The following is a 24,788-nucleotide window of genomic DNA, read 5'->3' on the forward strand; positions in this document are numbered from 1 at the left end:
CAGCCTAAAATAAAATAAATTTATATAAAAAAAAAAGTCTTCTTGAAGTTTTACATTTAATGTAATGTTTTACTATTACACTTTACGTTTAGCTCTAAGATCTATTTTGAGTTAATTTTTGGGAAGAGTGTAAGGTCTTCCAAAACAGAAAGCACCAGACCCAGATGAGTTCACTGGTGCATTCTACCAAACATTTAAGGAAGAAATTCCCTACAGTCTCTTTCAAAGGATTGAAGCAGAGGGAATACTTCCTAACTCATTCTATGAGACTAGCATTATGCTAATACCAAAACCAGACAGAGACATTATAAGAAAAATACAGACCAATATCTCTCATGAACATAGATGTAAAAATCCTCAAAACAATACTATCAAATCTAATCCAAAAAAGTATAAAAAGAATTATACATCACAACCAAGTGGGATTTATTTTAGATATGCAAGGCTGGTTCAACATTTGAAAATCAATTTGCGTAGGGACTTCCCTGGCGGTCCAGTGGTTAAGACTCCACACTTCCACTGCAGGGGGCACGGGTTTGATCCCTGGTCAGGGAACTAAGATTCCACATGCTGCATGGCGTGACCACCCCACCACAAAAAAAAGAAAAGAAAAGAAAATGAATTTGTGTAATCCATCACGTCAACAAGCTGAAGAAGAAAAATCGTATCATATCAGGAGATACAGGAAAAGCATTTGACAAAATGCAACACCCATTCATGATTAAAACTTTCAGTAAACTAAGAATAAATGGGAACATCCTCAACTTGATAATGACTACCTACAAAAAATCTACAGCTAACATCATACTTAATGATGAGAAACACAAAGCTTTTCCACTAAGATCAGGCCCAAGGCAAGGATGTTCCCCTCTTGCCACTCCTTTCAACATCATACTGGAAGTCCTTGCTAATGCAGTAAGGCAAGAAAAGGAAGTAAAAGGTATACAGATTGAAAAGGAAGACATAAAACTATCTTTGTTCTCAGAAGACATGATCATCTATATAGAAAATTGAAAAGAATTGGCAAAAAACTCCTGGAACTAATAAGCTCTTATGGCATGGTTGCAGGATACAAGGTCAGTGGACAAAAGTCAATTGCTTTCCTATATACTAACAATGAACAAGTGGAATTTGAAATTAAAAACACAATGCCATTTACATTAGCACCCCCCAAAATGAAATACTTAAATATAAATCTAACAAAATGTGTTCAAGATCTATATGAGGAAAACTCCAAAACTCTGATGAACAAAATCAAAGAAGAACTAAATAAATAGATATTCCATGTTCATGGATAGGAAGGCAATATTTTCAAGACGTCAGTTTTTCCCAAATTGATCTATAGATTCAATGCAATCCCAGTCAGAATTTTAGCAAGTTATTTTATGGATATTGACAAACTGATTCTAAAGTTTATATGGAGCGGCAAAAGACCTAGAATAGCCAACACAAAATTGAAGAACAAAGTTGGAGGACTGATGTTACCCACCTTCAAGACTTACTATAAAGCTGCAGTAATCGAGACAGTGTAGTGTTGATGAAAGAACAGACAAATATATAGATCAGTGAAACAGAATAGAGAGCTCAGAAATAGACCCCTGTAAATATCATCAGCTAATCTTTGACAAAGGAGCAAAGGCACTACAATGGAACAAATATAGTCTTTTTCAACGAATTGTGCTAGAACAACTAGATATCCACATGTAAAAAAATTTTGCCCTTCACCAGAATTAACTCAAAATGGATCATAGACCTAAGTGTAAATTGCAAAACTATAAAACTCCTAGATGGTAACAGGAGAAAACCTAGATGACCTTGGGTATTGTAATGGCTTTTTTAGATACAACACCAAAGACATGATTTATGAAAGAAATAATTAATAACCTGGACTTCATTAAAACTAAAAATTTCTGTTCTGTGAAAGACAGTGTCAAAGAATTAGAAGAGAAGGCACAGACTAGAAAAAAATATTCGCAAAAGACACATCAGATAAATGTTATCCAAAATAATACAAAGAGCTATTGAAGCTCAACAGTAAGAAAACAAACAACTTGGGAATTCCCTGGCCATCCAGTGGTTAGGACTCCATGTTTCCACTGCAGGGAGCATGGGTTCGATCCCTGGTCGGGGAACTAAGATCCTGCAAGCCATGGGGCACAGGCCAAAGAAAAAAAAAAAGAAAATAAACAACTTCATTAAAAAATGGGCCAAGGACAACATGAATAGACGCCCCACCAAAGAAAATATACAGATCGCAAATAAGAATATGAAAATATGTTTCACATAATATATCATCAGGGAAATGCAAATTAAAACAACGAGATACCACTACACACTTATTAGAATAGCCAGTATCCGGTACACTGACAACACCAAACACTGGCGAGGATATGGAGCAACAGGAACTCTCATACAATGCTGGTGGGAATGCAAAATGGTACAGCCACTTTGACAGAGTTTGGTGGTTTCTTACAAACATTTTCTTACCATACAACCCAGAAATTCCACTCCTTGGTTTACCCAAAGGAGTTGAAAAATTATATTAAAAAAAAAAACCTATGCAAAGATGTTTATAGCCACTTTATTCTTTTTTTTTTAATTGATGTATAGTTGATTTGCAATGTGTTAGTTTCTGGTATACTCAGCTTTATTCTTAATTGCCAAAACTTGGAAGCAACCAAGGCATCCTTCAGTAGGTGAATGGATAAATAAACTGTGGTAGACCCAGACAATTCAGCGCTAAAAAAAAATGAGCTATCAAGCCTGAAAAGACATGGAGGAACCTTGAATGCATATTACTAAGTGAATGAAGCCAATCTGACAAGGCTTTATACTGTGACATTTTGGAAAAAACACGACTATGGAGATAATAAAAAGATGAGTGGTTGTAGGGAGAGGGATGATGAATAGGCAGTGCACCTAGGATTTTCAGAGCAATGAAAATTCTCTGTATATTATAGTGATGAATATATGTCTTTATATATTTGTCAAAACCTACAGAATACACAACACCAAGAGTGAACCCTAAATTAGACTCTGGACTTTGAGTGATTATGATGTGTTGGTATAGGTTTATCCTTGGTAAAAAAGTGCCATGCTGGTGATACTGATAATGGGGGAGGATACGCATGTGTGGGGGCCTATTTCTTAATCAAAATTGAATCTTCTTTTGATACGGGTGGCCTCTTGGGAGCATAAAAAAAGCTAATGGGAAACTGGGGCCTTGGGCCATCCAGCCTAGTGTTCTGCCTGTGACACCAGGGGTCATTTTATGGGAAAACAGAATGGTATCTACTTCAAAGACTATAATCTTGTTTTGAAATATACTTATCTAAAAACTGCTGATGGCTTTTATAATTTTCTGCTTATTAATCAGCATAAATTGCTGACATTTTCCTCTGACAGTGCATTAATTTTGATCTTTGTTTGTGGTTCTAGGTTGGTTCATTCTGGCTCCGGATGTCGATCACCCTCACTTGGATCTGACCTTACGTTTGCTACCAGGACAGGCTCTCGGCAGGGCATTGAGATGCATCTCTTCCGGGTGGAGACGCATCGGGATCTATCGACCTGGACCCGGATACTTGTTCAGGGTTGCCATGCTGCTGCTGAGCTGATCAAGGAAGTCTCTCTAGGTACAGATCCTAGCATTTCATTTCTAATAGTAATTAAATGGAACTGTTATACTTTATTTTAAAGTAAAAACCATTATCCTGTATGCCAGACTTAAAAATGTTCTGAAATAAGGCACCTTAAAGTGATCACGATGGAAAGAAACTGGGTTTCTCTGTTTCAGTAGCAAAGTTTTCATGAGCTTTTTATGTGGCTCTGAACACATTTACAACACTCTCTGTACAACATGGTAGTTTTACTGTTCATTATTTAAATCTTTATAGTGTAAGGACTCATTTACTAAATACTAGGTGCATTGACCCTCTAGTTAAGAAGATTTGGAACATGGATAGACACCCTTAAAAATATGAGCATCTGGCAAAGCTTATAGCTGTAGAAAAATAAAGAGAATTTGGAATAGGAGTCTCTTTTCCAAAGTTTGAAAATGTGTTGCCCAGTAGGTACTGAAATAAGCATCTAAAGGAAGTAAGCCTCATGGTCTCTTTCCATTGTTGAAGCGCCCTCTTGTGGCTTGTCTATATGAATTTGGAAGTATGGTTTCATACATGTATATTTGTGTATATGGTTATGTATAGATATTTCCAGATTGCTTTTCATTTTAACAAGAACAGAGAGTAGTCAAAATGAAGACACAGTTACAGTTTCTAATATGGTTTTTTTTTTTTTTTAAATAGCATTTACTTTTTTTTTTTTTTAACTTTTGGGTTTATTTATTTATTTATTTATGGCTGTGTTGGGTCTTCGTTTCCGTGCGAGGGCTTTCTCCAGTTGCGGCAAGTGGGGGCCACTCTTCATCGCGGTGCGCGGGCCTCTCACTGTCATGGCCTCTCTTGTTGCGGAGCACAAGCTCCAGACGCGCAGGCTCAGTAAATTGTGGCTCACGGGCCTAGTTGCTCCGCGGCATGTGGGATCTTCCCAGACCAGGGCTCGAACCCATGTCCCCTGCATTGGCAGGCAGATTCTCAACCACTGCGCCACCAGGGAAGCCCCCCTAATATGGTTTTAGTTACTTTGAATATTTTGATTGCAAGTTGGTTTACTTAGTTTTGCTCCTGTTTTCTATGTATTTTATTTTATAAACCTAGTTTTACAAAATCTATACAAAAAGAGAAAATGTTTTGAGAGCAGAATGTCTTGTGATTTATATTCCTTTCCATTGCTTTTGGAAAGTTAGGGATCTCCATGGCTTTAGAACCGCCTGGGCAGCATTTCCATGGGTCATCTTCTAACACTGGCACAAGGACAGCTTTTTCAGTGTTGTCAAAGTAGCACAGTTCTTCAACTATTTAGTACCTACTCTATATTTTCCTCACAACCACAATGATGATTCAAGCAATGACACCAATGCCTAGATCCCACCTTGGATTTTGACCAAAGCCACCACATCAGCAGTGTCTTTCTCACTTGTCTGTCTCCTACCCATTTTCTCTATGGAGTGGTTGGTCACCACATTAAGGACTGTGGGGCTCTGGTTTTTGTCTTGGCCTCAGAATGTGCTTTCTGGGACGGGGAAATCCTCAGTTGGAAAGTCTGGATGCTCTGTGTTCCTGTGTGGAGTCCCAGGGGTCAGGCCAGCACACTTATCGCTGGCATATGGGGTCACCATAATCTTCAAGGATCCTGAGAGATATGCTTCCCAAAACAAAGAGTGCAGCGTGGCTTTTTAACACTTTTTAGTTTCGTGTTGTTTCTTTGGTGTCTGGCAGCTAAACTTCATATTACAGGAAACCAAAATCTATTCAGTCCTTGGCTCACAGTTGTTTAAATACAGATGGCTTGAGGAGAGGGAGAATAAGGACCACCTGGTTCCTTATATTTTTAAACGGACAAAAGAACATAATTTTTGGTAACTTTGAACTTTTTTGTTCTCATTCACAGCTCTATCTTAATATTACCTTGGTAATACTTTCATTTCCACAATTCAGATCAATTGATGTACTTATGAATCACTTACTCTGCATTTAGAGCTGTGCCAGAAATATTAAACTGGCTAAAAGTAAACTGCTTTGATGAGAACCAGAATTTCTTTAAAATGTGTTTGTGTGTGTGTGCGCGTACATGCGTGCATGCATGGACTCATGCGTGTAGGCACTTAGTCTGTTATGTCTTAACGTGATGTATATGCTTAGTGTACACATACATGTATGTGCACATACATGCATAAGCCAGCATGTCCTTCAGATGCATGTTATCACCTTCTGTTAAACTATTGGGAGATTCAGAAAGGTTTATTTAAAACTATATTTGAGGCACATCATACTACATATTCAGGTGTTTATGGTCTAAAGAAAGTCAGGAAGTTGACAAAAAGAAATCAGTTGAGCTTTTTTTTGTCTCTTATGTGTTTGGTTATAGTTTACGCATTTAGAAGAATTTCAATAACTACTTGTAAGGTTTGACTAGTGAATGCCATACATTATCTTTATAATGTGCATTTAGTTTTAAGCCTTTATTAGATTATACTTAGAGTAGAATTGTTCAGTAATCCTTCTGGTACACAAGGACTTTTTCCTTCTAGCAAATATAACTTTAAGATGACTAGGCAGAGAATGCAGTTAACACGCTCAGGTACATAAAACCATTTTCCATTTGTCACAGGAATTGAAATATGAAATACATACACTTTAGTGTGTGTAGTTGTTTGAACTTTAATAAGTATGCTTTTAAAAGCTTAATTTCATCATAACAATTACCCAAGCTGTTAAAGTTTTTAAATCATACATGAACTTCATGAAGATACTTTATATTTCTGTAGCTTGGTGATATGAAGAATAAGAAGTAGAAGATATAGGTAGGAGTTGCATTAAAAAATATGCAGAGAATGTGCAAGAGGAGAAGAAAAATGGGCATTTTAAAGTATTTAGAGTGTTAGCATATATGAAAAAAGTTTGCTTTAACCATGTTGTTCTCAATTTCATAGAAATTCTCTTGAAATTCTTTTTGTTCCTCTACTCAACAAATATTGATTGAGTATATACTCTGCTTTTACTGACTATACTAAAATAAATAAGGTAGGTGTAGCCCCTTCCTTTGAAGTAGGAAAGACAGAAACAAAAAGAATAATAAGTACATGTTGGGGTTGTTATAAGTCATAAATGAGACACATGTGTCATCTAACCCTAACACACAACTCTGTAAGGCAAGTTTTATTACCTCCATTTTCAAGATAAAGGAATTTGGGTTAGTGTGGCTGGAACTTGAACTGGGATCTTTTCAAAATGCAGTGTTTTAAGCCCCTGCGTTTCCTCCTCTAAATGACTTATTCTTATGGGCAGATTAAACTCCTGGAGGACATATACATTATCAGTTTCTCTTAATTCATTAAATCAACAAATGCTTAGTGTTTAATTGTTTACAAAGTGCTATGCTTTGTGATGAGAGAAATAGAAACAAATAAGACCTGCTTCATGCCTTTGACCAAATAGCTATAAGAAAGGAACACAGCGTCATGTTCTTCTTTTTTAACTCTTGAGTGTGATTAGCCCACTGATTATACTTGATGGGCTGGCTTTTCCATGCAGTAACAGAGAATGCTACCTCAACCTTTCTTTGAGAGCATCCTGGGCAGCCCACTCAAAGCCCACCCTGCAAAACCCAGTCTCTTCTGGGTTGTTCTGGAAGGCCCAGAGGAGCCCAGGGTGACACAGCTCTGCAGCCGCTAAAGGGTCTTACTGGAAACATTGGAGCCCCCAGAGCCCTCCTACCAAGTAACTGGCCCCTGAGCAGCAGAAACAGGACTTGCAGCATAGACTTACTTTGACATTAGAGTCCTTTTTTAAGAATTAATTAATTAATTAATTTTTGGCTGCATCAGGTCTTAGTTGCAGCACGCGGGATCTTTTGTTGTAGCGTGGCACGCAGGCTCTGGAGTGTGTGGGCTCAGTAGTTGTGGCGCCGGGGCTTAGTTGCCCCGCGGCATGTGGGATCTTAGTTCCCCGACCAGGGATCGAACCTGTGTCCCATGCATTGGAAGGCGGATTCTTAACCACTGGACCACAAGGAAAGTCCTAACATTAGAGTCTTTGTTCTTCATGATACATTGGTAATCACCAGCAGTCTCTCATTTTAAAAGACACAAAGTAGAAAACATAGATTGTATTTACCAGTATTCATCTTGGTGTAACAATGAGATTTATTATTATTTATTATTAGTTAATGAGCCTTTTTTTCCTCTTAGCTTTATTAAATTTTTTACTATTAGGGAACTACTTAAAGTACTTAAGTAGGGAACTACTTAAATCTTTAATATACGTAATTACACTCAACAATATCCCCATGGTCTGAAAAAGCCAATGTCCCTGCCACTTAGCAGATTGTGAAGTAGTAGCCAGAGCAGTAGAAGGAAAACCAGGGCAGGTGAGGACAGTAAGTGTCACGGAAGCCTAAGGAAGAGGATTTCAAGGAGAGGAATAGCAAGTGGGGTTAAATGTATCAGTTGGATGGTTTAGGCTGGAATTAAGAGAAAATGCCCGCTAAAATTAGATTAAACATTTAAGAAATGTATTTTAGATAGAAGAGAGAAAGCAAGCGTAAAGGGGGGGGGGGGTGGGCCTTCTCTTCCCAGTCATAGGTTCATATGCACACCCTGGACCAATGCAGTCACCAGGAGAAAGCTGTGCTCTGACTGGCCCAGAGGCTATCTTCCCTTGAAGTTGAGGTCGTCCTTCCCTGAAACACATTAGGAGAGACTAGAAACCTGAATAAAATTGGAGTTTGGCTGTAAAGGAATAATGGAGAAATAAAATCTGGGTAGACAGCCAGCAATGAGTCCTACAAGTATCAAGGCAAGAGCTAAAGACGTGGGTCAGATTTAGGTACATGGAAATAATTGGCGCCCTTGGAGAGAGATGCTTAGGGGTGTGATGGCACTGGCAGCTTGCAGAGGGCGGAGGGTTGAATGGAAGGTGAACCTGGATAAACTGAGTGTAGACAGCTCTTTTAAGACGTTTGCTGTGAAGAGGAGGGGAGGGGAGTGGTAGAAAGAGGAGGTAAAGAGTTGAGTAGTGGCATTTCTTATAATAATGAGAGAGACCTGAACATCTAAAAAAGTTAATGGAAGGGATCTGACTTAGAGGGAGGTGTTGAAAATGGCAAAAGGAAGAAGGAATAATCAACCTTGGGCAGTTCTGGGATCTGGGATCACAGTGGTGGGATCCAAAACACAGGTGGAGGGATTGGTCTTAGCCTGGAAGAGGGACAGAGCGGAGAGAGGAGGAACTGGGTGGAGATGTAAACCATTATCTTAGCTGTTGAAGTGGGCATTGCCTTTTATTCCTGAGTAATTTGTGCCAAAGACACCCCCGGCTTTTACTCATCCCTAACACCAAGTGCAACTGCAGGCTACTTTTATGTTGTTTGAATTATTAAAATTGTATCATACTTGTATAACCTGAAAAACAATTTTTATTTTTTTGCCTAATGAACCATTGATTAGTCCCATACACCAAAACCATCATTATAAGAATTTTATAATATACTATTACTGAGAAGCTGGACAAAATATTAGACATTTTAGTTTGAGGATTCCTGGGAAGTCTAGGGCTGAAAATAATGGATTGTGCTGGGCCCAAAGATTGGCCCCCTTTTCCAATCCCAGTGTCTTATATTTACCCAATTAAATAAGGTCAGCATAATCATCTAGAATTGTACCCCCAAAACAGGTGTTAATGCTCTAGATCAGTAGTTCTCAATCCCAACTGCACAGTGAAATAGCCTGGAGAGCTTTTTAATAATATCGATACCTAAGGTCTACCTCCATAGATTTTATTTTATCTTTTTTTTTAACATCTTTATTGGAGTATAATTGCTTTACAATGGTGTGTTAGTTTCTGCTTCCTCCATAGACTTTAATTCAGTAGGCTAGGGCATTAAAAGGTCCAAAGGTTTTTTGGAACTTTAATGGGTTGAGAACCGCTACTCTAGATTTTCAAATGAAAAACAGAATATTTATATTATTATTATTTGGGGGGGGGGGTACCAAATTACTTTATTTGAAGGAATGGTACAAATCAAAGAACTTAAGTGGATGTTTTGGTACAACTTATAGAAAAGGTAAAGGAAACCCCAACATGCATGCACTGCCTTGGTGACCAGGGAAGTCACCCCACGGCTATGGGGAAATTAGCCCGAGGCTTAGCTTTCATTATCACTGTCTCCCAGGGTGTGCTTGTCAAAGAGATATTCCGCCAAGCCAGATTCGGGCGCTCCCATCTTGCGCAAGTTGGTCACGTGGTCACCCAATTCTTTGATGGCTTTCACCTCCTCATTCAGGTAATGAGTCTCAATGAAGTCATACAAATGGGGGTTATTTTTGTCAGTGGCCAGTTTGTGCAGTTCCAGTAGTGACAGATTCACACTTTTTTCCAAGTGTAGTGCACATTCCATTGCATTCAGCCCGTTCTCCCAGTCATCACGGTCTGGTTTCTTGATATCCTGAAGGAAGATTCCACCACCCCGTTGGTTCTGCAGCTTCATCAGTTTCTCAGCATGTTCCCTCTCCTCACGAGACTGGTGAAGAAAGTATTTGGCAGAGTTCTTCAAAGCCACATCGTCGCGGTCAAAATAGTATGACATGGACAGGTGGACATAGGAGGCGTGGAGCTCCAGGTCGATCTGGAGGCTGATGGCGGCCTCCGAGCCCTGGTGGTAGTGCTGGCGCACCTGCGAGGGGCACGCGGTCTTCCTGGCGGGCGGCGAAGAGAGGCGGCGGCGGGGACCTTGGGGCGGTTGGAGGGCGCTGTGAGGTGGTGGCGCGGGCTGGCTCGGAGCGGCCGGCCGGAGCAGGGACGAGTGCCAGGTTCTGTCCAAGCACTGTTGAAGCAGGAAACCGCGGCGACTCTCCGCGAAGACTGCGTCCAGAATCGTTTATATTATTAAGCAGTCAAAACTATGTATTAAAAATAAATGAGTGTGTACGACTCTGAATACACTAAAAACCATTGAGTTTTATACTTGAAATGGGTAAATTGTAGAGTATGTGAATTATGTGTCAATAAAGCTTTTTTAAAAAATACCATGTGACATTCTACATTTTGAGGGAGAAAAGGGAAAAAATTTAGTGAATTCAGTTTAATGAACATTTTAAATAGAATAGCTACTCACTATCCTCAAGTTGTCACAGACTCGTCAGGAAGCAAACAGGGAAATAAGTGTCAGGCGTGACAGTGACCCTTGTCATCTGTCCTGGGTTTCGGTGAGGTCCGTGGGGTCACCATGCAGCAGCCCCTTCATTTCTGACAGTCCTTGGGTGCGCTGTGAGCTCACCAGTGGTCCTCCTGGGTCTTCTTCCAAGCAAGCTGGAACCTAGCCCTCCTCAGGGCTTAACTCCTGCAGTCTCCCTCTGTCTCCTCCTCTCCCTCTTCTGAACCTCCATCCTCTGCCTCCATCTGTTTCTAGGGTTCCCCTCAATGCCTCACTCAGTCTTCCGCGCCCCGGCTCTCCCAAGAGTCTGTTTATTTTATTTTAACTTCAAAAAAATTTATACAATTTTAAAAGTTACTTTCCATTTACAATTATTACAAAATATTGGCTATATTCCCCACGTTGGACAGTACATCCTTGGACCCATCTTACACCCAGTAGTTTGTGCCTGCCACCCCGCGACCCCTATGTGGCCCCCCCGCACCTCGGTAACCACTAGTTTGTTCTCTGTATCTGTGAGTCTGCTTCTTTTTTTGTTATATTCACTAGTTTGTTGTATTTTTTAGATTCCACTTATAAGTGATACCATACAGTTCAGTAAAGCTATTATTTAAAAAATTAATGGGTACAATAATTGAAACCTTAAAGGTGAAGTCAGAGAATTTTCAAGTGCAGCTTATTCATCATATAAGGTCTCATCAGTGAACTTTGTTTAGAATGCCTGAGCTTGGATGAGTACATGTGGGAAGCTCGAGATTCCTGGTTTTATGTGGTTTTATAGGCCTTGCTCCTCTGCTGTCTCCCACCCCACCCCTGATCATCACTTTGTTCCTGATCCCTACCCCAGATTGTGGGTGGGTATTGAAGGTCTTGGGGTGAGAGGGATTAGAGAAGAGATGAGGTTGGCTGTTTTGCATATTACTTGGTAATAAATTTTTCCAGAAAACCCTGAAAGTTTATTATTTTCATTTTTAGATGAGTTTAAATTCATGATAACTAATGCTTGTGTACAGTACACACCCAACAAAGTACTTTTTATTAAACCTAACTGAAATAGTACCTCTATTAAGCCTTTTCCAATTCCCCAGAGTTTATCTACTTCCCCCTCCTCTATTCTCCCACAGTATTTTGTCCATTTCTCTATTATAGCACTTACTTCATTCTGCTGTATCCATATTTCCTTTTCTTTCTCACTTGTCTAAACAGGAACCATCTTTTTTTCAGCTCTGTATCTCCCTGCACCTAACACAGTGTCTGACATATAATAAGTCCTCAAAACCATTTTTTTTCCAGTATAGATTGGTTGTGGTTACCTGTCTGTCTTCTCTGCTGCCTTATGAGAGCAGAGAATTTTTAAAAAATATGAATAATGAATTAATGAACAAACAAACCAAAAAACTAAAACATAATTCACAATTCCACTGGACAGTTAGTCTTCATGTATGTTTTCAGATTATTCTGAGTCCAGGCTCATGAAGTTGCTTCCCTTATCTTCAGCTCTGCTCACCATCAATCCATGATGTACCCGACACAAGGAGCACAAAGCACCCACTTGTGAGTGCTGACTGTTTATCTCCCTCCCTTGATTACCTCAAAAACTGTAGTTTCTTCCTCTCTTTTAAACTTCAATATTTGATGTCCTATGATTGTCCTTGAATGCTGCTGTTGTATGTCTTTTAATATTTCTAATAACTACCCTGTCAATAAAATTAGTATATTAAATTTCTTACCATTGGGAATTGCCTGGTGGTCCAGTGGTTAGGACTCTGTGCTCCCACTGCAAGGGGCACGGGTTCGATCCCTGGTCTGGGAACTAAGATCGTGCATGACATGAGGCGCAGCCAAAAAACAAAATTTCTTACCACTTCTTATCTCTAAATTGAGGTGGATAATAGATTTATAGCCCTCCAAAAGGATTTTAGTTGAATCAAGACATCAGGATGGGGACTTCCCTGGTGGCGCAGTGGTTAAGAATCCGCCTACCAATGCAGGGGACACGGGTTCGATCCCTGGCCCGGGAAGATCCCACATGCCGCAGAACAACTAAGCCCATGTGCCACAACTGCTGAGCCTGTGTGCCACAACTACTGAAGCCTGCGTGCCTAGAGCCCGTGCTCCGCAACAAGAGAAGCCACCGCAATGAGAAGCCCTCACACAGCAACAAAGAGTAGCCCCCGCTCGCCACAACTAGTGAAAGCCCACGCGCAGCAGCGAAGACCCAACGCAGCCCAAAATAATAAATAAATAAATAAATTTATTTTTAAAAAAAGACATCAGGATGGTTATAATAAGCCACCTGGACCAGCTCAGAGCTTTGTTAGTGAGGCCCAGATTCTGTCCCATCAGAATAGGGCCACTTCTCATAGGTGCCTGCCCTTCACACACACACACACACACATACACACACACACACACATTTTCTCTCTCTCTCTCTCCCTCTCTCTCCCTCTCTCCCTCCCTCCCTCCCTCCCTCCCTCCCCCACCCACCTGCCCCCATTAAAATCAGAGTCAGAGGCTTATTTCTCTTTGGTTCATTACTCCTGAGACCCTCTGAGGGTGAGGCAATCACATTGCCTCAACTGTTTTATTACTATTCAGGGAGAAGCCATTTAACTAAGACTATTAGGCACAACATTTTTATGGCCAGTTCATATTCTCATTCAAAATTATCTGGTATTATAAGTTTTAGACAAACTGAGTTCTAAACCTAAACCTACTCAGTATGACCTTTACTTCTCCTTTTCAAAGTTGAGGTAATCTTAAACAGTATTCTGTTTTTTTAAAGTAACACACACAGACACTGACATTTGCTTTGCTTTCCTTTCCTTTCCTTCCCTCCTGAGGGGAAACAATCCTAAACAGAACATTTAAAAAATCTCTTAACAAAAAGCTTGTTGAGGACTAATGGCTTGCCTTTGCTGGCTGTGATGGCCAGATCTCGCTCCACTAGGGACACAGCTGCAGGTGGCAGAAATCCTCGCCCGCCTGCACTGGACCTTCTCCAGCCAGTGCTGTAAGGACTTGGGTGGACCTCATTCTTTGAGCTTTTCTTTTGTAGACTAGAACTGACCCCTCTCTTCTCATCAGACCTCAATACCCTACTAAGCTATAGCTTCAGGGATATTAATAGAATAAAATTCTTTTGAAAACTGTACCCGGGTTGCCTTGATTGGGATCTTTTTGTTCTTCTTCCAAACCCCTCAGCCAGTCATTTAGGGATTATTGCATTGGATTACTTCCACAGGTAGTTAATTTTATCCATGTCCCCGCCGACCAGGTTCCTTTTCTGAAGGTAATTAATATTCAAAGTTCACTGTTCAAAACTCTCCTATTTGAGTAGTGCTGAAAAGGGACACTGCCAATATTTGTTATTCCTTTTCCTTATTTCTTGAACATGCCAGCTGCTTTGACTAATTGAGTGTTTTTCATGTCCAGCGCAAGGATACATTGGTCCGAGTATGAGGACTTGCTTGTTTGGGAGCCATTCTTCTTGTTCACAGTGACCAAGCCTCACTCGACTCTGGTCCTTTAGGTGATTGTAAACTCAGCTCTCAGAGGACTTTGTTAATTCCCATGTCGCAGAGGGCCTTTCACTTGTAGCCTCTGTACTGACAACAAAACTGCTCAAGTGTTAGTGAAACAGGGACTTCACCAGTCTTGACAGAAGACATTTGCCAGTCTTGATGATCGGTTTTTTTGGTCCCATCAATTCAGATATATCTTTTGAATTTTATCTTTGATAGGACTGACAGTGTGACTTCTCAAATACCAACCAATCCATGTTACTGCCCCTGAAAGGCGCCTCTGCTGTTTCTCCTTTGGTAGTTCCTCCTTCTTGCCCACTTGAAACCTTCTTCTTACTCCTCACTACCTATCAAGTGTGACCGTTTTTTAGGGCCTTTCTCAAGTCCCATCTCCAGGAAACCTTTCCTTGACTTTGGCCTTATTCAGTTTGGTGTTCAGTCATGTTCTATACCATCTACCTTAAGCAGTTAGGGATTTCATGTCTATGCCTATCATTTGTGAGGTGTTGAGAGCAGGGACCATACCTCTTACTTCTCGAGCCTACTGTCAGCACAAGTATTCACTTGGTACTCACTGAATTGAACTGAATCAGATCAGATGTCAAGGAAAGTTATGGAAATTCTTCCTCATCTCAATCAAGATGTTGACTTGAGTGACCAAGACAAAACTCACTTCAGGATGTTCCAAATAGGTTAGGTATCACACATTCTCAAGAAGATTCTTTTCCCTTTTTAGAAGTCAGGAGAAGCCTTTATCACTTTCTAACTGAAGTAGTAACTTTATTAATGATGTTTTTTTCTTGTCTTCAATAGGCTGCACATTAAATGGCCAAGAGGTAAGACTCACTGTCCACTATGAAAGTGGGTTCACTATCTCCAGGGAAAATGGAGGTTCCAGCAGCATATTGTACCGCTACCCCTTCGAAAGGCTGAAAATGTCTGCTGATGATGGCATCAGAAATCTTTATCTGGATTTTGGTGGTCCTGAGGGAGAACTGGTAAGCGTGTTTCTGAAAAACATGTTTATTCTAATAGGTATTCTCTTTCGTCCTTATTGCTTCTTACCTCTTCTATAGAAAATTTTGGGCTTACAGACTGATATTCCATTTGGAGCCAGGAAATTCTTCTTCAGTTTTCAAAGATGCATGGGTTTGGTTTTGGGGTTTCATTGTTTTTTTTCTTTTTCCCACATTAGGAAATCATTCCCTTTTTTAAAAGTTTTGTTTGAATTTTAGAAAGAAAAGATAGATAGCCGTTTTAAGAAACAGGCTTTTAACAAATATAAGATACAAAATACTAAACCTGGCAAACTTTAATAAATGAATTCTATCCATTGATATTATCAGCAATTTGTTGGGATAAGAGTTAAAAGTAATAAAGCGACAGTTGCTACAGAAATTCTGCTGATCAGAAAAAAAAGATATGGAGATATGTACATACAGCCATCATCTTTTTTGACTTCCTTGTCCTTTAAAGGAAATATCGACAGGAATTCATGAGTCCCCTTGGAGAACTAGAGAAGTGTGTCAAGTGTACTTCAGAAATCAGAAATCATGATAAAGAAGTCAAAGTCATGCCTTTTCTCTCTTATCAGTATTGAGCCAGTAGTTCAAGTCTTGTCTTATACGTGAAATCTTATGTCCATTGACACAGTCACGATAGGTGTAAATTTGGAAAACAGAATCTTGAAATTTTAGAACTGAAACAGATCTTAGGGATAATGAAGTTCAAACTCCAAATGAGAAAACTGTGGCTAGAAATCTTATTTTAAATGATGAACCTTTAGGAAACTATGGATAGCCATGGACTTCAAAAGCCTGTTCATCTGGTGTCAGCTGTCCAAATTAGAGACCTGTGCTTAGAAAGGTATAACTAGCCCTCCCAACTAGCTTCAAGGGTTGTCATTCCCACCACAAACCGATAAGGGGTATCAAAAATCATACACATAGATGGTCACACTTCAGCTGAATTCACTGTGATTCCCCCTGGGAAATATACTTACAGTCAGTGGTTTCCATATAGGATATTCCTCTTTCCTTTACATCTTCCTATGTGGCATGGTGGAATCTAATACACCACCAATAGTGTCCTAATTGTGGATGTGAAATTTCACACTGGTGTTTAATTATGACATAGAATAACCTTACTTCAGAGTACACTTCCATTTGCGGCTCTAAGTTCCCAAGAGTTGCCATAAATCTGGCACATCCATTATCCAAGTTCTTTTTAAAAAGTAGAACATCGTGTCCAAATCTGTTTATTTTGCACGTTTGTTTATTAAAGCATCTGTATATAGCAGTGATAATTAATGTCCTTTCTCCACAGACCATGGACCTGCACTCCTGTCCGAAGCCGATAGTATTTGTGTTGCACACATTCTTGTCGGCCAAAGTCACTCGCATGGGACTGCTTGTATGAGCAGCAAAAAAATCAGTAAAGAGCCTTGAATGTCACAAGAAGTATTTCCACCTCAAAAAAAAAAAGAAAAGAAAAGCACAAAAAGAAAGCTCTTTGCTCTCTCCTCCAGCACAGTGCCTTGACAAGGACCTGCAAATCACTGCTGAACTGTAACCATGTTTAAAGAAGAGCTTGCCTTTTTCAAGCTACCTTGCCAGAAATTCTAGGACTCTAGTAAGCTCCAAAATAAGGCTGTTGATTTATTGTCTAGTTTCCTAATGTGGTTTCTAAGTAATTAGGTTTATTTCCCTTGATAAGAAGGGTGGCTCATTCTTTTTCTTTTTGGACATAATCAAACATCTAAGAGTTTCTTTTTTTTTCTTTTTCTTCTTCTTCCAATAGAATTTGTTTCAGGCTTAGCCTTGATCTTTTGCTAAGGACAACTATCTCTTACCAGGTGCTAGTTTGCAGCAGCCCGTGCTTCTTGGTCACTCCATATAGTTTATACATTTTGTTGGATTTTATTGTCCTCACTTACTCCTTCTACCCCAGGAAGTCCTTGAATTGCATCACCAAAGGGTTCTTCATCTGTCATGGCTCTCCCTGCATCCCACCCTGGCCATCACTTCCCACTGCATCACAAGCTTTGCCACTCATAAGTGCTAACTTTAAGACTTAGAACTTGCAAGATTTGATTTACCTTGCCTTCCACTCCCTTTCTAGTAGTGACCAACTTGAAAAACAAGTTGGAAACCACTGCTTTGAAAGAAAAGTTTTGCTTGTTTTAGGATTTTCTGATTTTATCTTTGGTAGGAGCCAGGGGATAAGATTTATTTTAAAAGAAAATCCTCATTTTAGCCTAAGCCATTTTTTATTGCTTACCAAATGTGCCTTTGGTTAGGGTTAGTGGAGCTTTATTAGTTTGAATGACTGGATATCACTGCCATTCCAGGGAGAGCATCTATCTAATTTTGAACAATAATTTTTGAGGTGGGTTTCCTTAGTATGGTATCTTTTTTAGTTGGCAGATCTCTTTAAGGAAGACAAATCCTGGAGAGCCAGCTTGTTTAAAGAGTACACTTTGTCAGTGAAGCCAGCTCGCTGTTTAGCACAAACATCATGTCACATTGCTTTGAGCTGTGGGAGCCCATGCAGGATCCTGGCCCTGGCCCTCTCCCTCTGTGGCAGCAGAGTGGCATCCGTCAGCAACTCTAATTCAGTGCTGGCTCAGTGATGCATCCTACAGTGGGCAGGGTGATGAGACCATGGAACAGCTACCTGGGCTTTGCTAAGCATTGCCAGATATCATCATTAGGACATAGCAGCAGTAAGATTGCTGATTTTGTGGTACTGGAGAACTCAGCTTCTTTTTCCTAATTATGAAGGAGTATATATCTGAAAACATTTAAAATAGTATAATAGCTATATAAAATGTCAAGTTTATCACAGTCCCCAGATCTGGAAGAAAAGGCAACACTGACTTTGATGTTCTCTCTGCTCTCTGAAGAAAGTTCTAGGAATAGTTCTTATTTACTAGAGTTATCAGGAATGCCATAAGAGGACGTTAGCACTATGGAGGGTGGAGAAGGGTAGCAATCCAAAGATGAAAAAGAAAAAAAAAAAAAAAAAACCCACAAATGTACTATTTGCAAAGCAAGAGCTATTTGGTTTGAGTGCAGACTGACCTATAGGTGGGACATATAAAAGAGCAGACTCATGAGCAGAGAGAGTTCTAGTTGGACATTGTAACCTCATTGTCTTCCCTCTGCCCCATAAATGAGTTCTTCCCCCAGCTCCAGTCCCCAAAGTCTGATCTACTTAAAACTGGAAATTGAAATCTAGACTAGAATATATCTTTTAAGAGCTTTTTTATGATTTGAAAATTCATAAATCTAAGTTTGGTTCCATCTGGGATACGTTTGCAAATCAGAGAAGAAAGAAAGTATCTTGAAGATCCAGCTGTGATTTCTGGAAGCAGAATCGCAACACACAATACCCTCAGATAAGGGAGCTTAGACACTTTTGGCAGTGAGAGTATTATTAATCTGAGAAGTCGAACAATGCAGTCACAGACTTTTGCAGCAAAGCCATTTGGTGAGGTTTTCTGTGTTAGTATGAAAGGCTAAGCCACTGAGAATATTTTCTGGGAGAACTTCTGAGCCACGGTGCTCATTCCTTATATGAAAAAGATCTGTTAAAAGGTATGATTAAAATGTGGGCAGGAGAGGTAAGCATTGTGTGCATTTCGGCTCATTTTGCTCAAGCTTTAGCTGTCATAGCACCAAGATCCATAGGTTTCTAGTATCTTTTGAGTCTTGATGTGAAATGAAAGTGTATGGAGGGTTTCCTTTGACCACTAGCGCCCCAAGAGCAAGAGCCCTTCAGCTGCTTGTTTAACATACTTCAGCAGCTCTCCAATCATGGGTGACCAGGTTGTTCTTTAATTAAGTGTGTTTGTGGGATTTTCAAACCACAAATGTGCTTTTTATGAATGGGACAGCCTTGATAAATAGGTATTTTGTATTAAGACGCCAAAATGTGGCAAATTATTTTCAAGTGATAACTGAAGAGGGGCATTTTTGATATTTCACATCTTTTATAGAACAGCTGACTTTTCATTTCTTTTTCATTTTGAAATAGGAAAATTGTTGAGAATGTGGTGGGCTTCCATGTGTAGAGTGGAAAGGAGCTGCAGAGTAGTGCCCCCTCATTCCGATGGACACTCCTTGTGCCCTCGGGACCCGGGGCTTAGACGTCTTCTCCACATTCCACACAGATGCCCACGAGCAGCCAATTGGTGTGTGAAAATTCTTCCTCCTCATTCTCTAAAACGTCTCCGCTCCCTCTCCCCACCGAAAAAAAAAAAAAAAAGGAAAGGAAGAAAAGGCTCAATTATACTTTTTCTGGAAAAGGTGAGTCCTTCCCTGAAGTCTTCAAACAAATCTTACCTGGAAATTAGTATCTAATATTTTATATGAAGAAATACTTTAATGTATGTTTATACAGTATTTATTAGGTAGTTGTAACTATAAACTCAGCTACCTAGTAGAGTTTCAGATTAAATATTGGGACATGTACAGGAATCAAAAATATTACTTTAAATGTCATTCACCTATTTTAAAGCCATGTTTTAGCACTTCTTAGGCTAGCTAAAGTCTGATAGTGCTTGTTTTTATCATCTGTGCTCTCACAGAGTTTGTTATTGAAAATTATTGCATGCAGGAGGGATCAAATTATTTATTTCTTATATTTTTATAAGTGGAAAAATCTCTCTAACCAACAAATGATTAAAGGTGTTACTGATTATTTTCTTAATTTATCCTCCTAACAGAATGGTAACAAAGCTTTTTTCAGCCAATTAAATGCACTTAGCTAATAAACCAAAATTTACTCTTTAAAAAAAATTTAAACTGTGTGGAATCTGGACAAGACTATGTTTCTCCTAGAAAAAACACATTTCATTGTAAATGGTTTTGATGGACAAAAGTGTGTCCACTTTTGAGAAAAGGTTATATTGGATTTTTTTAATTTTGAGACAACCTCCAGGTCTCCTTGTTTAATTTATATCCATATTTTTAATTCAAATTATCTTATAAGCTGCTATGCAAAATCTGTTAAAAGCCCTACTTACTCAAAGAGTTAAACATTTTTGAAGCTTTCAGGGAAGACCTGTAGACTTAAGCACTTTCTCTGCTTTTTTTGTATCTTAGACACTTATGCTGAATTATGTTCTTATTATTTTCACTGGTTATAAGCTATTGATTGTACATAATATTTAAACCATCCAAATATCCAGCATACATTTCCATGTCGCTGCCATCCACTGTTGATGCCATGAATGAAATGGCTGGTTAGAAAGCCAAAGGTCATTTTTTTTCAATATCCAGTGAAGTAAAATGCCGGATCTCTTTGGTCTCAAAGCATGTTGAGATCTGCATATCTGCGTAAGGGAAAGAGACTTCTTTGGGATTCTGCTTAAACTTTAAGTTGAATTTGATTATAGTCATATTCATTTGTTTTATATATCTCTATCAGGTATATTACGTGCCAGGTGGTATTATATCCTACCTTGAGATTGGAAATCTCTTTCATTTAAATTTGAATTCTTATTGTGGCTTTTTTTTTTTTTCTCCATTAGATCAAAGTAGAGGAATCTGACATCTGCTACCATTCTCTCTGTGTCCCTATTTTAATTTTTTGGTAATCTAGAATTATTTTGTTATACATACTGTCTTTAAAAACTGACAGCAGCAGTCCCCCAACACCTGCCCACCTTTTTAAGCTATATATTTCACTGTGCTGGGCATAGAGACAATAAATGTGTGATGACAGACAATTCTAAAATAATTATGCTGTATATCAGGATTACGTGTTTTTGAGCAATATAGCTATTCCTATGGTATAAGGATATTCAGTGAAATTTATTTTACACTAGTAATAGACTACTTAAGTGGTTGATTTGAAACCCTTTCTCTAAAGCACACACATACACACATCTAGCAGATCAGTGATAATTTCAAGTTAAAGTAAGGTACAATTAATAGACACACAGAACACATCTGTCTCTTTTTGACACTAGTTAAACTGCCAACTGGAAGAATGGTTGTTATGTATTAACTTGAAAAATATTTTAACAAGATTTCTTCTTTTATAAACTTGATAAACGTGAGCTTAATTTCTTGTCACCTCTATTCTTCCTTTCCATTTTAGGTGACTGAACTAAAGCATATTCTGGTTTTAAAAGTGAATCTACATTTGATGTAATGCATAAATATGCCGTTTGTAAATGATTGCTTGCTCTCCAATGAACATTTGATTGTAGTCAACAAAAATCTACCAAATGAACTGTAATCCTTGAATTGCCACAAAATACATTGGTTGAAACTAAAAGGATATAACAGAGAAATGACACTTCATTTTATTGTAAGATTAGGTATTCTGGTAGATTTCTAACTTCTGAGTCCTATAAGTACTTTAGTCAGTTTTGTAATAATCTTACCTCCCTGCCATTGACACAAATGCAAAAGTTTTTGAGTCCCTCTTTATCCTAGTCACATGTACACCTTTGGAACTTGATTATCACCTCTTCCAAAGTGATAGAAGTCTCTTATGAATAGACAAAAGGTTCTTTGGGACCCTAGAGAAATTTTTGAAACTGCAGACCTAGTTAATGATATATTAATTCATGGATTCTTTCATCTAATAAGCATTTATTAATGTACAGTTCTTCACAGGCACTCTGAAAGGTCCAAAAGAAAGTTCCTGCCCTCAAGTAGCACATAATCCATTACTTCTCAATCACACCATGCCATCTATTTATCAGTCAGAGGTTAAGTAATTAACCACCTCATATTCTTACCAAAGCATATCTGCAGTTCTGCTTATCTGGCAAACTGGAAAATGTTTAAAAGGATGCTCAGTCTTTGGTCCATGCCAGCATGAAAGAACTCCAAGCACATTTTAGTAGGTTGGTCTTTTCATCATGCATCATTTTTTAATTCATAATCAGGCTTTAGTTTGAGAAGGAGACTAGTGTAGAATATCCTTAGTAAGATAAATTACAACAACAACGACAAAAAGTTAGTTCTATTGCCCAAAGTGGATCAATGAGAAAGTCTTTTTAAAGAAAAGTTTCTTTTCACTATAAGCAGAAAAGATAAATGTATATTTCATCTACCCACTTTATATATTGTGCTGACCCAGTCATTTTCACATTTACAGCCTTTAAACATCTCATTTGCTGAAAGCCCTTACATGTGGTAGATGGACTGTTGCTCCATCTGAGAGATCAAAATAATGAAGATATTTAAAACTTAGCAAAATTCCACTTATTCTAGAACACTCGGACATTCAAACTCAGTAGAAAGGGCACCTTAAAAAAATAAGAGCAGTTGTGTGAATTTTTCCATATTTTCCTTCAGTAACAGTCCCTTTCTATCCAGCTTGCCTTCCGTCTATCACTAGAGGCAGCCTTTCAGGCAACATCCTTTGTCATGCCCGGAAAGGCCCTGAGAGGTCAGTGATAGGAATGGCATAGGGAACACAGTCTCATGGGCTCCTTTCCCTTGGTTTTCAGCATCCTGGAGTTGTGCACACAAATTAGGTCATGCCTTCAATGTCTTGGTCTTTACTTTAAACCTACCCTTTGACAATCAGGTGCTAATGATTGTATACTATTGGAACCAGCACATAAGTATTGTCATGTTAAGTGTCTGTTCCTCCTAGGTTGGAAGAAGTGCTTTCCTTCTATCTCAGTCCTGTTCAGGTGGGTGTCAGTTACATTTTTTCACCTCTGTTTTGTGAATTAACAGAATTTGGAGGAGGAGAAATGATTTAAACTAAGTTTTGGGTTTGGCACAATCATCAATCTTGATGATACTCTTCACACCTTAAAGCAAATCTGCCCTATCATAAGAACCCATTTCTGATTGTTTTTCGCTAGTTAGGACTCCAGTGTTATGTTTACAGTCTGTTGGGTGGATTCAGCGTGATAAGACCTGGGTGCCCAAAGAATCTGTTTCCCTTGTGGTACCAGACCCAAGGTCCTTTAGAAAATAATGTGGCAAACCACTACCTATAAAGGCCTGTTTTGGCTAATCTGTGCAAACTTTGATTATACCCTCTTGTATGTATTCTGTCCTACGCAACTCTCATTTTTTTAAGTATTAAGACTTAGAAAGCTAGGATGACACTTCTACAAAGAATTAGAAGTATGTGATATTCTAGTGTTTTCCATCCTTTTGGAACCCTGTATTTAAACAAGACTTCTTTTTTAAGTGTTGTTTAAAATTTAGGTCTCAAGTCTTCTGGCATCACCAGACTACCAAATCAAAACCCATGGCATAAAACAGGGCAGTATTTGTGTTCGTAATAATAAAAAAGCTTTATGTGTACTCTGTAAGTATAATGCATAGACAACACTTTCCCTTGAGTTGCACATCAACATAGAGCATTGTACATTACAATGAAATTTGCAACTTAAGGGTATTATATATATAAATACATATATACCTTTGTAACCTTTATACTGTAAATAAAAGAACTGCTTTTAGACTTGTATTTTTTTTTTCATTTTTTAATGTTAAAATAGTTTGAAGCTTACAGGAAAGGTTTAAGAACAGTACAAAGAACTCCTACATCCCTGTCACCCAAATATCCCAATTGTTAACATTTTACATTTGTTCCATTACCCTCTCTTGTCTTTTTCTGCCATGATGCTCATCACCCTTAAATTCTCTAGTGTGTACTTTACAAACACAAGGACACTCTCCTGTATTGCCAACCTACAGCCCTCCCAATCAGGAAGTCAACTTTGGTACAACACTACCACCCATCCACAGACCCCATTTAAGTGCTGCCAATCGTCCCAACAATGTCTCCTTTTCCTTTCTGGCACAGGATCCTATCCAGCATCACATGTGTTTGGTTGTCACATCTTAGCCTCTTCTGGTGCCATTTTTAAACAGATTTAGTACAACTCCAAACTCTTAAAAACTTAGTTTCGGTGCAGTTCTACCACTGACCATCTGTGTGATGGGAGCTTAATCACTGGATCAATCTGAGCTTTATCAAACTTTGAGTCACACAGAGGAGGGGCAAGTGAGAAGTGGTTTCTCAAGAATCATGTTGGGAGATCAGTGCTCCATTTATTTCGGTATCAGTCACTTTGTGTGATATCTCAGCAGAATTTTGCCCTGGCCCTACCTCTCCACAATGTTACTCACCTGAACCTTGTTTTTTATAAATTTATTTATTTTATTTATTTATTTTTGGCTGCATTGGGTCTTCGTTGCTGCACGCGGGCTTTCTCTAGTTGCAGCGAGCGGGGGCTACTCTTTGTTGCGGTGCATGGGCTCCTCATTGTGGTGGCTTCTCTTGTTGCGGAGCACGGGCTCTAGGCACGTGGGCTTCAGTAGTTGTGGCTCGCGGGTTCTAGAGCACAGGCTCAGTAGTTGTGGTGCACGGGCTTAGTTGCTCCATGGCATGTGGGATCTTCCCGGACCAGGGCTCAAACCTGTGTCGCCTGCATTGGCAGGCAGATTCTTAACCACTGTGCCACCAGGGAAGCCCTGAGCCTTGTTTTTATTCCTCCTC

General features: G+C 39.1%; 2 protein-coding genes across 3 annotated transcripts in view; one reads left to right on the plus strand and one right to left on the minus strand.

Annotated features, from left to right (window-relative positions):
* Positions 1-19,617, plus strand: part of SNTB2 (syntrophin beta 2) — a 94,220-nt gene extending 74,603 nt beyond the window's left edge. Inside the window, exons 5-7 of one of the 2 annotated variants that reach the window (XM_036832153.1) lie at positions 3,439-3,635; positions 15,111-15,295; positions 16,623-19,617. In XM_036832153.1, the coding sequence (XP_036688048.1) occupies positions 3,439-3,635; positions 15,111-15,295; positions 16,623-16,715 (475 nt within the window). In that variant the 3' untranslated portion in view covers positions 16,716-19,617. Of the gene's footprint in view, positions 1-3,438; positions 3,636-6,388; positions 6,425-10,005; positions 10,134-15,110; positions 15,296-16,622 lie in introns of those variants that run through there. The other variant, XM_036832154.1, reaches the window with a different exon arrangement.
* LOC118885333 (ferritin heavy chain-like) lies at positions 7,642-10,497 on the minus strand (the record flags this gene model as incomplete). The annotated part of the gene is made up of 1 exon (XM_036833961.1): positions 7,642-10,497. A coding segment is annotated over one exon (732 nt), but the record flags the coding sequence as incomplete, so codon positions are not given.
* Positions 19,618-24,788: the final 5,171 nt, after the last annotated feature.

Source organism: Balaenoptera musculus, chromosome 19 (genome assembly GCF_009873245.2).
Source record: "Balaenoptera musculus isolate JJ_BM4_2016_0621 chromosome 19, mBalMus1.pri.v3, whole genome shotgun sequence".
NCBI lineage: Eukaryota > Metazoa > Chordata > Mammalia > Artiodactyla > Balaenopteridae > Balaenoptera > Balaenoptera musculus.